General features: G+C 40.8%; 1 protein-coding gene across 1 annotated transcript; it reads right to left on the bottom strand.

Annotated features, from left to right (window-relative positions):
- Positions 1–581: 581 nt before the first annotated feature.
- On the bottom strand, positions 582–14,787 carry rexo1 (REX1, RNA exonuclease 1 homolog). Its single transcript, XM_030083626.1, has 16 exons — positions 14,482–14,787; positions 9,413–11,001; positions 9,081–9,179; positions 8,361–8,571; positions 7,627–7,769; positions 7,303–7,440; positions 6,159–6,282; positions 5,897–6,022; positions 5,047–5,184; positions 4,852–4,965; positions 4,623–4,696; positions 3,392–3,502; positions 3,175–3,290; positions 2,270–2,408; positions 2,001–2,121; positions 582–785 (listed from the first exon to the last, which is right to left on the bottom strand). The coding sequence occupies exons 1-16, from the start codon at positions 14,663–14,665 to the stop codon at positions 697–699; spliced, it is 3,516 nt and encodes a 1,171-aa protein (XP_029939486.1). The 5' UTR covers positions 14,666–14,787; the 3' UTR covers positions 582–696.
- Positions 14,788–17,408: the final 2,621 nt, after the last annotated feature.

Raw genomic sequence — 17,408 nt, 5'->3', positions numbered from 1 at the left:
CTGATTTTGATTTTTGCGATAGTGCCAAAATTTATCGAATCTGGAACTGCTCACCTGTATGTTGCTTTGACTTTTATCCAACAAAACTCTTGCGGTCAACAAAGACAGAAGGTCAGTGTTGGAAGGTCTTCAGCTACTTAAACATTCAGACCTTTTAAATTTTGCATCAGATGATCTTTTAATGGTTTAATGCGGGTCAGTGCTATCATCTCGACTCATTCAATAAAACGTCTCATAAAATATGCATTATGTGGTTTAAGCATCTATCTCCGACGCTGCCTCCTCCAACTTATTGTGGCTTGAGCCAAAAACCACTGGACGTGGACGGGACATCTATCCATCACAGCAAACAGAGAAAGACACACACTCATCTCAGTGACAAGTTACTGGCCGGAGTGCGTTAGACTTAGGGTCTTTTTCTCTATTCTGGCCCAGAGTAAAGCAGTTATACTCGAATTAGAGTGGCTGCTGTCTTATGACGCATGTTTTGGGGAAAAAGAGACTTTTTTTTCCTGAGTAACGCAATGCTGAGAGCTGGACTTTTCACATCACCAATGTAAAGCAATGAGCAGACAATCCCAGACTTTTAAATGCATACTTTATTAAAAAAAGAACATACATAAAAAAACACACACGAAATTTAACTATTTCTTCTTAATAGGCAGGTGGTCCAACTGAAGGGAGAAAATTTATTGATCATATTTTCACTTTTGCATCCTCCTTGATTTTCCAGATCATCAGCTCCATGCAGGCTGATGCATCTTCGCTGGAGTCATGGCCCCCCACTGGAAACAAGCACAAAAAGGTCTATTTGTTCATTTCTATATCGACTATCATTTTGTCAAAAGTCACAGCTGAAAGACAGTTCATTACACACAGAGAACCAAAGGGGACACACAGTGCTTCACAGTGGGAATGTCACATGGTTTATGCCATGTGCTGTTTGCATGTTCTCCACAAGCGCTAAATTGCTCCTCTGTGTGAATGTGTGTGTGTGTAGTTGTCTGTCTGTGTGTGTGTTTGCCCTGCGATGCATCGACTGGACTGGTGTACCCTGCCCTTGTTCATAAGTAGCTGGAATTGCCTCCAGTGTCATACATGCCGCTTATGCATTTTTTTTAGATCATTGCTCCTGTCTCTCTGAAGCTTTAAGGGTTTTCTGTAAAACGAAAATAGAATTCAACAGCGACCTCTGCAGGTCACACTGCTGAAGTGCAGTTTTTAAAGTGCTTCATAATCATCAGTGGCAGACATAAGGATTAATCTATGAGCTACAGGCTTCTTCTGAAGGCCACAACAAAACCCCTTATGAAACCTACTGTGGTCCAGTAAAGCCAATGTGAGCAGCTATAAGTCTTACAAAGCTAGGCTTGGACAGAGGTAAACATTCTTGCTATGGGTTCAAATACTGTGGAGTTTCCATGTTCTCCCCTTGTGAATGTGGGGTAGTTGTCTGTCTCTGTTAGTCTGGTGATGGACTGGCGACCTGCCCTGGGGTAACCCTGCCCTCGTCTACGGTCAACTGGGATTGGCTTCAGATTTGCAGAGCCTGTAAGTTTCAAACCTCCTCCAACGCTGTACTTCAAACATGACAGCTGATTCAATTAAAATTATCACCTCAACACAACAACATAAATATGCTTGAGTGGTTTTGCAAAAAGTTTCTGGACACTTTGAAAGTTAACTGAAATTTCACAATCATACACTGCAAAAGAAACCAGCAGATATTACCTCTGATTTTTATTGCCGTGATTTAAAGGTGCAACAAGTAATATTACGTCACACAACCTACTCCCCAACTCAATTTGAAAGAAAAAACATTGTTGATGGAGACAAGAGATTGTCTAAAGGGAGTGTTTCTTCAATATAAGGTGAAAAATGGGAATGATTTTAATCATTTTTGTAGTAAATTTCTTACTGTGCACCTTTAAATTTCACCTCCTGTTCCAGCTGTCTTAAAAAGCAACAACAGCTGATTTCCAGCCTCATATCTCTCTCACCATCGTCCTGGATGATACGCTTCAGATAGTCAGCCATCAGATTCTTCAGTGCACGCTTGTAGGGCAGACCAAGGCGGTGAGGAAAGACAATCGCCGTGTCTACAATCGTACTGTGGATGAGCTGAAAAATCAAAGTTGAATGAGAGTGCGTTGATTCCAACTTCTGTTGATACTTCAGTGTGTCACATTAGTTTGCTGCAAACATTGCAATAAATTAAAAACTGCAGTAATGCAGTTCTTGTCATGGGTGAAATGAGGAATCAGTTCACCTTCAGAGCCAACAAGTCGCTTTCCAAACTGTGTCCCATGAGGATGGATTCAGCGCTGAACATGCTGAGCAGAACCGCCTGCACGTCTCTCAGATTGATGGTCGTGTTCTTCAAGTCCTCCTTGGTTATTCCTGAAAATCTACAGAGCAGAAAAACAATCTCATGAGTGCAACAATGTCCATCTCAAACAGAGAGCTGTTGCTGGATGTAGCAAGCTACAATAAATACTTTCTGTCCCAGAAGGTATCTGTTTTTACCATATTGACCCTTGCGGACCCTGAGGTCCTCTGGCAGCGGCCTATTATCCATACCAAAAGCCAGAATTAAAACCCACGGTGAGACGGCCTTTAGCCACTACTACACTGTGGAACGGCCTGCCGGAGAACCTCAGGACCGCAGAGACGGTTGATTTTTTTTTTTTTTTTTTAAAGGAAAGTTAAAAACACACCACTTGAATCAAGCTTTTAAATTACCTTTTCACATTTTAGTTATTTTATATTTCCCCAACGGCAGCATTTTCCATGAACATCAGTGCCATACCATGCCATCCTATTGTAAGCGGTAAAAGTGGGAGTGTGTGTGCGTACATGTGTGCAGGAATGTGAACAATTGTGGTAAAGATGTGGCTGTGTGTGTTCTAAAGTATTATGTGTTTTTATTGTATTTGTTTTTTATTTTTATGTGTTTTACTGTGAAGCACTTTGAGCTTTTTTTTAAGTTGTAAATGTGCTATACAAATAAATTTGACATTGACATCTCATGGTGCTGGTTATACATTATAGTTTTCACATCTTCCTCAACACCTCCATTAGTTTTAGCTCTAAAACTCAGGACATGTGAATTTTTGTCACCTTCAACTACAGGTTTACCTCTATCACTATGTCAGATCAATGTAAGAAACTCACCTTGTGTTATAATCCAATACTTTATTTTCAGGTTTGACGAACGTGTCATAGATGACTTTCAGTTCTGAGTTGATGACCGTGACCCTCGTCAACTCCAGACCCTGCATGGTGTAACACTGCAGGCAAAAGCAGAAAAAATAAACAATTAACAATGGCAACAAAGAGGCAGCCAAATCTGCATTCAAATCATTTCAGTATTTCTTATAATCAAACTTACCATCTCGCAGTCCAGTGCAAATACGCCTCCATTTCCATCTGCTGGCAAAGGTTTGCTAAACGTCGACACATAGCCGTCCAGTGACTCTTTTCGGCCATCTTGAACATGTTGCTGAGGGAATATAAAATTTTGTTAGATCAGAGATTGATGACCACAAACAGTAAAGCTGCTTTGTTTCATACGACAAAAGCAATGAGAGGTAAAATAATAAAGGCTCATCCTTGGGATTCAAGGAAGGAATCAGTTACAAATAAAGCAATCAAAAATTTAACATAAAAACTCCAACATACTGGTTATAGAAAAAACACTGTGTGCCTTTTTTTTTTTAGTAGTTTGGGTCACGATACAACATAACAGCAGCAATATTATAAATGAGCAAATCAAAACTTTAAAACACTGCAGGATGTTCAAACAGAGATTTTTGCCAGTTTCTGCTGGGGCTGAAAATGACAGCCGGGAGATTCCTGACCAAAGGTGTCTATGGATCTCAGTCATCTCTGATCAATGTCCATTGAACAGTGCTGAAAAGAAAGCACCGCGGTCAGTTTGTCTGACATGGTGAAAGGCTAATGTAAAAAAAAAAAATAATAATAATAATAATAATAACAATAAAAAAAACAGAATGTTAAAAAAACTAAAAAGGGAAAATTCCAAAAAGCAGATATTGATTTGAATAAAACACAGACCAAAGAAGAACACAAACTTTTCATGATAGTTTTCTTAAACTATAAGACGGTTAGAAATCCACATAAACTGCTGACATCTTTGTTTGACAATCATGAAGGAAGCGTCTCTCCAAAACAAGGCATAATCACTTTCAACGTTACACCACAGATGAACAAAACGGGAAGCTGGTGATTGAAATACTCCTCTGCAAGAACTTCTTTTTTTTTTTTTTTTTTTTTAAGAAACTCAACAACCAAAGTGGAAAAACACGATGACAGTGTTAGTGAGCAGATTTCAAAAGTGGTAGTAGAAGCAGTGGTAGTCCATGATCCTGAGGGTTGAACATCACTGGATATCTCAACTGATTGCTCCATAGCATTATCATGCACGATTAAAAAATAAACATCTATTTTTGAAAAAGAATCAGTCAGAAATGCACAGAAATTCTTATTAAAGAACCAAGTACAGTACTGTGGAAATTTTTGATTAATCATTCCACTGCACCAAGACAAGATAATTCAACCAGGGAGTGTGTTATGTGATACTGTGTGTTTCTGTATGATACCCGTGCGATCTGGCAGCCTGGGTCGCCCACACCAGCAGAGCAGCAGCTGTAGATTCTTTCCCATCCTCCAGCAACTGAGAGAAATGAGAAGAGAGCCAAAAGAAAAAGCTGAACTTCATGGCAACAAAAAAGAAACTGGGATGACAAATGTATATAGCTACATATATTGACAAATCAAAACAGTAAAAAAAAAAAAAAAAAAAAAAAAAAAAACCACCAAGAAGCTCACCTTTACGTGGCTGTAAACGTCCCCAGTGGTAACTGCATTCCTCTTTCCGGGCATAGCTACCAGTGGAGGTGATCTTGTACTCGGCGCCACATCGGCAGCAGATCTTTGTGAAGGCTGCAAAAACATCTCCGAGTCAAACGCAACGCGGTCGAAAACTGGAGAAAAGAAGACCTCAGAACCCGAGTGGCTACTCACGGTCCAAGGCGACCTTTTTGGCCGTGACGTTGATGATGGCCCGGCCTGGAGCCTCGGGGTTCTGCCTTGGGTATCCGTGCTCCTGGAGCTGCTCCTTGGTCATCAGGTATGCCTTCAGCTTTCTGTACAGAGCCGCTCCTACACATACACACACACGCACACAGTGACTTTGTGCTGTGAGATTGTGTGCCTTTTGTGTTTCTTAGTTAAAATAATAACATACAATTTCATGAGCATCCATTCATCTAAATTCACTGAAGAAACAATATTTTTTAACACATGTATTCTGAAATAATCAGCGAATGATCGTTTTAAAAATATTGCACAAGTAAAATTTTCTGAAACCAAAACATTGCAGTTTCTGCTTGTAGACATGCCATGCCTGTGACCCCATGTGTCAAAATAGTGTTCAGTTTAGTTTGTTTCATTCACTGTAAAAATAATACTTAAAAAATCTTTTGCTCAACATACAGAAGAAAATGTTCAATTACTTGAGTAAAAGGGAACAGAAGGAAGACTGTAACATGAAGGTTCAATGTGTGTTGCTTGACTCTCATGAGAAGTGTACAAAAGGATAGAGACAGAGAAATTGTGCAAAAGCCTTCTGGTGTTGGAGAATATTTGACAGTTTTTGAGTGTGTAACAGTTACATAGATTATTATTGTTTTTTTTTTTTAATCAAATTTATCTGAAAACATAGATAATCAAAATACAAAAAAACTTAAAATGAGGACAAAAAAACATGAAATTCATATTTAAAATAAGTATATAAGCAATATGTCCATAGCTTTTATGGTTAAAGAAAAAGTCAATAAAACAGAGTAACATAAACACCCAAATGATTGCTCACCTTCGAGTCTCTCCTCCTGCTGTTTGCCTCTTCTGTTGAGGGTGAAGCTGGTTGTGGCAGCGAGTCGACCTCCCAGGACGTCTTGGTGGGACTGTGGCTTCTTTTTAGAATAGTACCCTGGAGAGTCTGTGGGGAAAAATAAAAAAAACAAAAAAACCCCAGAAATGAATAATCTTCCTGTAAATGCAGACATGAGAACATAAGCCAATGGGCTGCATCAGCTGTAAGGATGTCAGACTGCACTGGGTCTGAGAGGACATACTGGTGGCAGGCGGTGAAGTCGAGCTGCTCTGGTTGCGAAGCTTCTTCAGCGTGTTCACAGCGAGGTTGAGGTAGATCTTCTTCGAGTTACTGCGATCATACACCAGTTTCTCTTCATCAAGAGCCTGGAGAAAGAAATAAAATTCAGTGTCTTTGAAAAACAACTGAGAATCCTTCAGAAACACCTTTTTCCCCCCAGAGTTAACTCTTTGAAATAACTTCCCAAACTTGGTTGAGATGTCTGTTAATAAGCAGGTACGCATCAGGTCATGGTACTGAAAATAAACCAAGTTAGAAACCACTCAAGTTTTAAAACGAAACCAACACTTTTTACAAGTTACTCGAGTTTAAAAGTGAGCCGTTAATGTTGGAAGTTATGTCCTGCATGTCATTATTTGGCTGTGTTATGGCTGTGACACAGCAACTGAGCTGTCTGCACTGTGTGGGTCAGTCGGATGATTAATTTGCTCACTAAGTTCAGCTGATGAATGAAGACACTGAAATGAAATAAAAAAAAAAGTCTGATGTATGAACAAGAAAGAAAAATGGTCACAAACGAGCTTAAATGGACAAAAAAAGCAGACAGAAGCAGGACACTAATAAACGGTAAGCTTGCATTTATTTAAAGCTGCTTATAAATCAGATACTGTATAGTCAGGCTCATTTTGCTTATAGCCCCATATATTCAATGTTCCAATCAGGAGGATTGAGTGAGCCAACAAGGAGGCACTGCTTCAGTGTGAAAGATCAACTGAACTAAACCAGATAAGGGGGAACAACATGAAATGATGCTCGTCCTAAATTTTTCACTTAACGAAGTGCAAAAAAACAAGAAAATAAAGTGCTGCGGGTCTTAATTGTTTCCATGTATGACAAAAGTAACAAACTGAGAATGACTGAAACTTCAATCACTGCAACTGCATCTTTAATTTCATAACTATCCATAATATTGTCTTCAGTCATTTGTCTTTTTGTAACCTGTATAAAAATCGACCTATGATGTCTGTTATCTGAAAAATTAGCCATTCCACCGTCTATAACAGCAATCAATTGTTAACAAATGCAGTCAAGTTGCAGTAACATGTCACTTTACAGTATCATGACTCACAACTCTGCATTTCATTGTGTTAATAAGTTATTCCTACCATGCTGTGAGCGGCATCCTCTGAAGAGCAGAATTTCACACATTCGTCTATGAACTCGTTAAGGTAGCGCTGGCGGATGTTGGTGGGAACTTTAGCTCCGAACTCAGACGGGATGACGGGGCGCCTCAGTGAAGTACTCTGAAATAGACATGACAGAAAGTATAGATAAAACATTCAGTACAACTTCAGCGAAAACCAATTAGGCAACACACACACACACACACACACACACACACACACACACACACACACACACACACACAATACACAACAGAGTGAGACATAAAGAGAGGTGGAAGCTTCACAAACTGGACGGTGAAATACCTTCATGGTCGGCGTGTGAGCCACCCTCTTTGGCTTGACAGTGGACGAGGTCTTGGACAAAATACCAGCTGTGGTTTGGGACTTGAGTGTTGTTCCAGAGTCAGAATTACCAGATTGTGGACTAGCAGCAGGTCTGGCAGAACCTAGTTATATGGGCACAAGTTAAAAATGCAGTTCAACATTAAAGTCACTCAATGTACAACTCAGAAAGTTATAATGCCCAATAATTAAGTAATTTCTGCAAAAACATGGGACGATAAGAAAGTTTCAATAAAGCTAGAAACTTTACAGCAGTCACATATTTATTTTGGTAAGACTGCATTTGCAGTAATTATGCTAATCATTATATAAACAAGCCCAAAAAAATTATAGTGCTCCACATTAAAACATCAAATTTAGATTTTCCTGCACAATAAGAAAGCTACGGTAACTGTTTTATGTGTGTGTTTAATTAAAGGATATTCTATTCTATTTATGACTCAGGGTGGGCTGGTAAATAGATTCGACCATTTCATAGCCAAACTTTTCACTTCAACAGCAGGTGTACACCACAAACAACCAAAAAGACACTGAATACAGCAGTTCCACTGAAAGACATGAAAATAGAGCGCAGCATTTGCAGATCCGTACACCATGATAGATAAAACGCCAAGTTTTTTTTTCCCTGTTGTGCAAATGCGTGTGTGATTACAGAATGCATTTATATTTATTCAGGAGCAGTGAGACACTCTTACTTGTTTGAGGGGATGTCATCTGCGAGCTAGGAATAAGCGCTACTCTCTTTTTTCTTCCGGGGGAATCGTATTTCAAGCCCTCTGAGGGAGCATTGCCTGACGCCATCAGTTTAGCAGCTTGCTGCTGTGCCTTCTGTATCCGCTGATAGCAGACCTCTTGAGCAGAAGGTCTCTTAGTTGGCTGAACTACAGGCTGAGAAGGTGTCTCGGTCTGAAAAACAAAATTTTATTAAAAGTCTGCGCTGACAAGGAGGAGGTACAGGCATCATTCAAGAGTGTTCTCCTGTGTGTTGTACTGATCAGATGAAAAAGACTGCACTTGCATTGGTATGGTTTCTAGATCCTTAACAATGTGCAAAATCCACACAAATAGGTCCCCGATCCTGGAGTTGAACTCCAGATATCTCATTGTGAGATTAAAATGTTAACCGCGAAACTACCACATAATAGCATTGTGAGTGTGGGTTGTAAATATAAATTTGCAGCCGATTCAGTCATATTTAGAGTAGAGATTCTTAATTAACCTCAGGGTAATATTCTTGCATTCTAATTGATTTACATGACACTCATACAATGACAAAAGCAGTGTAGCAAGTACTATAATAGGGAGGAAAAAATCTTTTACTTCGCAGAGAACTAAGGGAAACTCAGAGATCCAGCTGCAGCAAAGAAATGTTCTCTCCTGCAGGTGACAAAGAAAATTAGTGTGATCAAACTTACATTTCCTTTGGAAACACAATGGGACACTCTCCTCTTCTGACCAGGAAAGAGAGTGGTTAAAGTGCTCTCTGTGCTCTTCACATCCTCATTACTCGAGGCCTGAGAGGGCAAAACGCAGCACATTTTCTCCAAATTAAAACATTTCACTTTGGTGAAACATCTCCAAAACGTTCTGGAGTTATATTTGTACCAAAATCCTGAGTGTGCAGTTTTATATTTCGAGCACAGATTTGTTTTCTTTTTTCCTGTGCTCGGAATTTCACAATGCACATTCATGATTGTGGAACAAATGAAAATGCAAAGTATCGAGGGTCTAGCAGTGTAGCACACACCTGTTTAGCTTGTCGCCCCTTGTCTTCTCGCTTGACATCGTTGGATTCATTGAAGATCCTCAGACATTCCTCTATGGGGTCGGATGTAAAGTCCAAATCCTCCATGAGAAAGCCGGTGTCAAACACACTGTTGTCAAAGTCCGACCCAATATGGCCCTTGTCCTCAGAAGACGACTGAGTCCTTTTGGCGGCTGTGCTCTTGTTCAGCCTCTTTGTCGCTCTGGGGGATTGTCCCTCCAGAACCTCCTTGGCATTGTCAACATCCATTATTGGGTCGGACTCGTCTGGACTCTCATCCCCAAAGAGATCGGCATGGCTGAGACTCAGACTTTTCTTATTAAGTCTCCTCACAGCTGAACTACTGCTTTGCTTCTGTATGTCTTTAGAGGTTGCTAAAGTCCCACTACTAAGACTGCCTTTACTAAATTTCTTCTCAACTTTTCTTCTTTTACCACTTTCAAGCTTACCATTTTTGTCTTTATCTTTGTGGTGTTCCTTTATTTTTTTACTTTTTATTACATCATTTTCTGTGTCTCTATCCCGTTTCCCATTTGTTTTAACTTTTTTAGGCTTTTGAACCTTATCTTCAGTTCCCTTGGTGTCTCTTCCTTCCCTCTTAACATCATATGTCCCCACCTTTACTGTGTTTTTCTGATCCTCTCCCTTCACATGACTCTTGTTCTCCTTCTTCATAGAGTCTTTGTTTGAGGTCCATTTTGTCTTGCTGTCTTCACTGCTGCTGCTGCTGCTAACCTTACTGTCTGACAACTTTTGCACCCTCTTTTTAGAATGATGCAATTTTTCATGTTTTCCACTGGTCTTATATGTCAGTTGATTCTCCATTTTCTTTTTTTCCACACTGGCAACTTGCTTCAAGTTGTCCTGGGTGTCCAAGTCTCCATTATTCCTCTGCATCAGTGCATTTGATGGACTTTCAGTCAGCTCTTTCCTTTCCATCTTGCAAATCTCTGCAACCGAACCACTGCTTTTTCTCAGCTGGCAGTTATTAAGAGATGAGGGTTGATAAGCTGTGTCAGAGCTCTCATCACTAGAGACAGGGATCAACAACGCTGTGTACTGCGGCAGAGAACTTTTCGCAGCTACAACACAGTCATCAAATGGATCAGTCTGTGGTGAATTGAGCGTCTTTTGATTCTTTGATTTGACATGATGGGACCTCATGTCTCGTTTGTTTTTCCCTAACACTCTAGTTGAGTAATTAGACATTGGGTCGTACTCCATGGAGTCGTAGCCTTGAGTGTTTGAATCCATCGTATATTTGCTGCAGCTGGGGGTAGGATTGTACCCTGCTGTTGTGATTTTGTAACTTCCAGGATCATAGGCCAAGTGTGAACCTGCGGCTCTGCTTTCGGCAGAGCCCACCAAAGACGCAAGGGCACTCTGACTGGGATCATAGGGTTCATCACCAATACGTGAGAGCTTCCTCTTATCCCTTTCCATCTCAAAACGGACCTCCTCAATGGCCTTGTTGACCATGTCCAGTTCTCCACTGAGGTGTCCTGGTGGCTCGCCGTTCTGGTGCCCATGCTCACTCCTGACTTCAGGGTGGAAAGGGTCATAGCCTTGCTCTGAAACAATACAAACAATACAAAAACATATTTAGAACAACTGGGGGTTTAAAAAAAAAAATCACTCAACTACCGTTAACATGCTACATTTCTTATTGGGAAAAGTATTTACTTCTATATTAGAACAGACGGACATTATGCTAGAAATATTGTAACAGTTGCGAAGCTTTATCAGGAAAAGTCCCGTTGAGGGGCAAAATGTGAATAACTGTGCAGTCAACATTACAAGTGATGACAGACAGCTCCTTTAAGGAATTCCTATTGTTTAAATATGCTGTTGAAAATTTCAAACACAGACGTACAAATAAAACATGCTGCAGTGTAAATCTGCAACAACAGTTCTGATGTCTTTCTGGTAATAAAATGGAGTGTTTCTGAACTAAGTTACCCTGCATTTAGTGACAGTGTCTTATATAGCCCGTGCTGTTTAATACCACTGCATGGCTGTAAATTAAATTGCTTATCTGAACATGTAAAACTATGACCACATATCACAAAATATTGAAAGCTGCACCACAGACTGGACAGCAACAAATCAGACAAACAGAAACACGTACACAGGTACATCTGCACTTCAATTTTTCTTCAGCCGTTTGTGCTCCATGAATTTAATCACAATTACTGTCAAATGAAGATTTGATATGAACAATTAGGCCCGATAATACATAAACACTTTCAAAAAAATGTTGCGTATTGACTGAGGTTCTGCAGAGACATGTGGATAAGTTCTCTGAAATATGAGAATGATTTTTTTTAAATTTATGTCAGGCTTGAGGCTTTAATCAAATTGTGCCTTTAATCAAATCAAAGATGAACACAAGGTTGGTTACAAGTTTATTCTATAGGTTTTCTTAGTCTGCATGTTAAAGGAATGACCATTTCTTGTGTGCTCATGTTGGTACATTTATATATATTTTTAGGTATCATTACTGATCACCCCATGCATCAGATGCAATAATGCATAATTCAGTCTTACTGGCAAGTTGTGCCACCGTCCACATAGCTTTTCAGGAAGGTAGACTTTAAGGAAAACTTAATTTTTTTTTTCCAACTTTCACTATTTTCTTGACCTTTTTGAAATAAAAATGCTGAAATACTAATTCCAGTATATGTCTATTATCTGCACTATGCGCATCATGTTGAAGAAGTCAGATTATGTTTGCAATATATTACATGCAAGCATGTAAGATTTAGGTTTAGGAGGTGTTCAACAACAGCAACAGTTGTTTCAGATGAAACTCCACAAAAATGCTAATTATAATGCTAAGAAACTCCAGCTGTCACGATATTCTTTGGATATTTTGTAGTTGCTGATGAACTCGACAAAAAGTATCATCTCATACAGCTTCCATTCGCTCCTGATCTCTGTGTGCAGGAAGAACTCGGCACAACACCGGAGGTTGTCACACGAGAGACATGTTGGGCATGCTATAAAGTGTGTAAAGAACTTTAAGATTCAGAGAACCTTCAAACTATCCTGAGTAAACTGTTCCGGTGGATCCACCAGGTGACTTGTGGCATAATGTTTGCAAACAGCCAACACCTCCATCCATTTGGGCCGCTTTGTTTTTTCCGCAATAAAGCATTAGGTGTTATGTATATTGACACAAGTTACTGCCATTGGCTGTATGACCAGAGCATCTGGCTCCAAAAATGAGGTCTACCCTGAAGTGTCAAAAACTTGCAATATCACAGTATCCACCAGGGGCTGTCTCCAAAAACGCTGCAACTCCATAGACTCCAATTCAAAATGAAACGAGAAAAATAAAACGTGATCGACTGCATTTATGTAGCTCAGGGATTTGTTTTTTTTTCTTCATTGCATCCCATGGTGCCGAAGCTAGATTAGATGGTCCATCTGAAATTAAATGAATAATACTTTTTTTTTTTAGAGCAATTGGGAGGGGGGGGGGGGGGGGGGGGGGGAATTCATTGACAGGTCTGCTCTGAAAAATTTGACAGATCCACTTTCATGTGGTTTGATTTAAAGAGGTAATATTAAGTTTAAGTTCTCCCCAAACTGTTTTTTTCCAAAGTTACTCTGTTTGTTGACTTGTTGTTCACTGTATGCATGGCTTGTTCCTGGATTAACTGCTCTAAAAGACTCTCAGAGGATTTTGTTATCCAGGTATTTCTGTAAGTAAATGTGTGCATAAGTAGTTTTAGCAGAAAATATGATGTTTACTGCTCCCCAAAACTTGGTCATTATTTCTGAAATGTTGTGGCCTGAGCACACCTCAGAGTTCAACCAACTTTAGGCTAACAGCGCATTTTGTTTTCTTGGCTCTCATCCTGTTGTGCCTCGTTTTTTGGAGTCAAGTTGCTATGTCCCTTTTAGACAGTCAACGGTTCTGCCGACTGCCCTCCGCCTCTTCTCCCTCTTGGCTCACTGCAGCCTTGGGGAGCCCTGTTACTACAAGTTGGATGAGTCAGGCATGGTTATCGGTGAACTGTTGTACAGTCTCTAGGCTGATAGCCTAAAACGTGCTTCTTCCCAGCTAACAACTAGCACACAGTGTCATGGCTCTGTTTGGAAATTCACAGGCTTGAGGGTTCTAGCAGAGAAGCTCGGGTATGGACAAGCTTCACTGGCAGTCGCTGACCAGGTTGCACAGCCGGGGAGAAGCCTCGCTGGTGGCACAGCACAGCTCAGCCGGGGTCACAGCCACTGGCCAGGGAGAAGTGTCACTGGTGGCAGTCGGCTGGGCAGAAGAACTGCTGGGAGAATGGCATGGCCGGCGGGGGCTTCTCCCCACTGGGGCCAGCCACAGCTGCAGGGCTTCTCCATACCAGGACTTCTCTCCACAAACGCTCAAGCCAGTGAATCTCTGAACACAGCCAAGACACTGCATGCTAGTTGCCGGGCAGCTTGGTCTGGCTGGAGGATGTGGAAGACCACTTTCCCGGTGTTGCTTGGGGACCTGTGTCCTTCTGATAGCTGATGGCCTGTCACGCTGGTCACCCTGGTCAAATGCAGAAATACTGGAGACAATACTATTATTGACAAGTAAATAGCATGAAAAAATTATAAAACCAGTTTATAGCAGACAATCACATTATCACACAACAACACAGTCCTCGGCTCTCAGTGAGGCCTGCCCCTTGTTGTGTTCCGACCTGGCCTGTGGTCTTCGATTTGTCTCTGACTCCAAAAACCAACATGTCAGCGTCAATTTCTGATATCAAAAAACAAGCATGGATGCTCCGTCCATCTTTTATATATACAGTCAATGGTTCCCGCACGCAGTTGGGACACCTGGTGATTTATTGAGGCCCTAGCTTGTAGTTTCCACTGAAAATGGGGCTTAAAGTGCATCATTTTGCAGAGCAGTGAGATTTAGTAGACGTCCTCCTCGGACCCTGTTAATCTTTTCGTGGGCAGATTTCCAGCCCCGTGAAGCCGTCTTTCCGAGTCTGCACGTTGAAAAGTGAACGCGAGGTGCACATTTTTTGTCGAATATTTTTGTTAAAGAGGATCACCTGTGCGAGTGGAGTGGAGGTCTCTCGTCCCCTGGTGGGCCTGGGCTCCGTTGGACCGACTCCCACGGCTGTGTCTGAAGAGACAGTGCGGTCTGTTACACCCATTCCGGACGCCGTTTCCCTCGCTGTTCTCCGCGTCAAACGGGCATTCAATCCCTCGGAAGAAGCCGGTGGACCTCAACATGGTCTCCAAATTCAGCTTTCATGCCCACAAAAATGCACCCGGCCGGCTTTTTCGTGATACTTATGCCAAGCTTCCAGGAGTGACGGAACAATAACAACGTCCCCACGGCGCCATATTGGATAGGTCGCGATGCCTGATATCCCGGATATCGCGAGACGTGACGTTCATTGGCAAGGGCCTTTTTTTTCCTTCTTTCTTTCTTTCTTTTTTTTTTTAAAGCACGCGTCAGTTTACGGACGAGTGATTAGTAAACGCAATGCATTTAACTAAGAAGAACACTTGGAAGAAAGCTTTGTTTTCTTTCATCAAAACACATGATCCATCGAGACCGATACATAGTGTAAGTTTCACCAGCGACCAAGCCCCGTCTGTGACCAGGTAACATCTTGATATGAAAACCTTGTTTCTGCTGAAGAACACGAGACTCATGAAGTTAACACCAAGCAAGTTCAAGCAAAACAACCCCGAAACGGACAAAAAGTTCACAATTAGGTTTAAGTACGATAGAACTGAATGAAACAGTTGTAAAATGAATGAATGCCTTTATCAACATCACAGGGGGAAATCTACAAGAGACTGCCACTTAACTGACAGATATAACAAAGGTAAAGTTGGAGAAAAATAATATCTCGATAGGTAAATTATTTTTGTATTTTGTCTGTGCTTCCAGCAGAGGGAGACAGACACCATGGCACTTGCTCACGATTGGTCTCCTTTTATGGACATTGCAAAGACACCCGAAAACACGCTTCTCTTGCATCATTTTTATTTCCCCCAACAGTATGACATCTGTAGGTTATGCAAGCAGTTGTGTGTGTGTGTGTGTGTGTGTGTGTGTGTGTGTGTGTGTGTGTGTGTGTGTGTGTGTGTGTGTGTGTGTGTGAAGTGTCCACAGCAGTCTACAATGAAACCATGGATGAATCATCATGACTCCTCATCGTGATTAAAATAAATGTTTTTGCGGAATTGCAGGGGATCTTACATTGCGATACTGTAATTACATTTAGTGCATTGGGCATTTTCATTCTTAAGCTACTGCACTTGTGCTTGTTATTTAGTTTTGTTTATGGCTGCACCAACAGTTTCGTTTTGTTTTTTTAAAATCAAAGTCTTGGATATTGGGATTGTTATATTATTGATATTTTATAAGCACATTGAAGTGCTATCAAATGACAGATTTAAAAAAAAATCAACCCAGAAGACCTAAACCACTTGAGATAAATTGAGGATAATGTGTTAAGCAAGATTTGTGCAAGGAAGAAGAAATTGGTTTTAAATGGGCTGATTGGCATTATACTGTTGCATTGCTTGCCTGATGAGCCCTCTTCTTTACCAGCCAATCAGGGACCCCATCATGAGGAAAACACAAATACCTGCAACTGTTACACAGGACCTTTGCGGAGTTCATGTTTATGGACTAATGGCCAGATAAAAAAAAAACAACGGCCGTTTGATGATATACTCAGTATAGAAAACTTTCAATTGGTTTGTGTAACAAAATATTGCAAAAACGATCAACCAATGATAAGAATAATCAATGCTTGCAGCCCTTGATGATAAGTTATCAAATACAAACAGCACTTAAGACAAAGAGCTTGATTATATGAGTTGCTAATATCTGTAGATTATTATTGTTTTTCAGTAACAGCTGTTAACTTTGACAGAGACTGCTGAGGAAGCCACTGCTGCTCTGGTGTCTGTCTGGTTTATCACTGTTGTGATTGTTGATTCAGCTTCTCATTTCTCTTCACACTTTCTTAGTCTTAGTTTGCACAGTTGTTGAACTCACTCAGTATTTCGTTAATTCAGCAGAAGTCAGTATCAAGTCTCCGGGAGGGGGGGCGATCATGAGGGAGCTGAGGCTCTTGCAGCAGGTTGCATCAGTCTTGTCGGGCCAGGCCTGTGTGCCAGCGTAGGACGCCATCGCAGTCAGGCCCAGCATGACTAATGCAAGGTGAAACCACCGTCACATTTCAGTGCAAGGAGAAGGCTGAGCTCATATTTACCAACAGCCAAGGACAAAAGTGACATAGCGTGCATATCTGGGAGCCTAACTGATAGACAGTTACAGGACCGAATCAGATGAAAAGGTCTCAGCCTTGGCCAAAAGATAAGATTGGTTAATATGAAACTAGTGCTATACTGCAGCAGGAAGATATGAGTGAAAGATTTCCTGGCAGCCACCGCTTTCTTTGAGCAAAAGAAAAATAAAGCACGCACACACACACAATAACCAGTCAGACAAGTGTTTTTGTTTAAAGGTTTATTAGAAAAACAATACAAAATTCTGTAGCAACAGTCAAATGTTGCTTTGCGTGAACTGCAATCATTCACATGGTACAGTAAAGTGCTTACTTAAAAATCAACATTTTTTAAAAGATGTATTCAGTTTGAATTTCTCTGCATGAACAAAATGCGCTTGGGGTGGTTCAGACAGCATGAAAAGTCTGATTTCAACTGAGAAAATAGACAATAGATTCATCAGTACAGACAAGATTCCCACTTTTTCCCATGAAAATAACCATTTATAAAACATTTGCTCAATGTCGCTGGATTGTAAATGCTTTTGCCTGTGGGCTACATTCAAATTATGGTGAGGCTGACACTGCCCATTTGAATGAATGAGTGACATTTAACACTTTTCTAACCTCAAAAGAACATACCATACAAAAGTCAGGAGATGGAGGATAAATGATAAACTTCACCCTCCCTCCCTTCCTCAATGCCTAAGTAAAAAGCATTT

This window comes from Salarias fasciatus, chromosome 23 (genome assembly GCF_902148845.1).
Source record: "Salarias fasciatus chromosome 23, fSalaFa1.1, whole genome shotgun sequence".
In the NCBI taxonomy this organism is placed as follows: Eukaryota; Metazoa; Chordata; class Actinopteri; order Blenniiformes; family Blenniidae; genus Salarias; species Salarias fasciatus.
The sequence above is the reverse complement of the archived record's forward strand: the minus strand, read 5'-3'. Positions and strand labels throughout refer to the sequence as shown.

What these genes read in the sequence shown, in the direction of transcription:
- rexo1 (XM_030083626.1), bottom strand. Translation starts at nt 14,665, where the DNA reads ATGTTGAGGTCCACCGGCTTCTTCCGAGGGATTGAATGCCCGTTTGAC. An exon ending in CTCACACGCCGACCATGAAG is followed by an intron (nt 7,441 to 7,626) that starts GTATTTCACCGT and finishes TGTCTATTTCAG; the next exon opens with AGTACTTCACTGAGGCGCCC. An exon ending in CAAAAAGGTCGCCTTGGACC is followed by an intron (nt 4,966 to 5,046) that starts GTGAGTAGCCAC and finishes ATGTTTTTGCAG; the next exon opens with CCTTCACAAAGATCTGCTGC.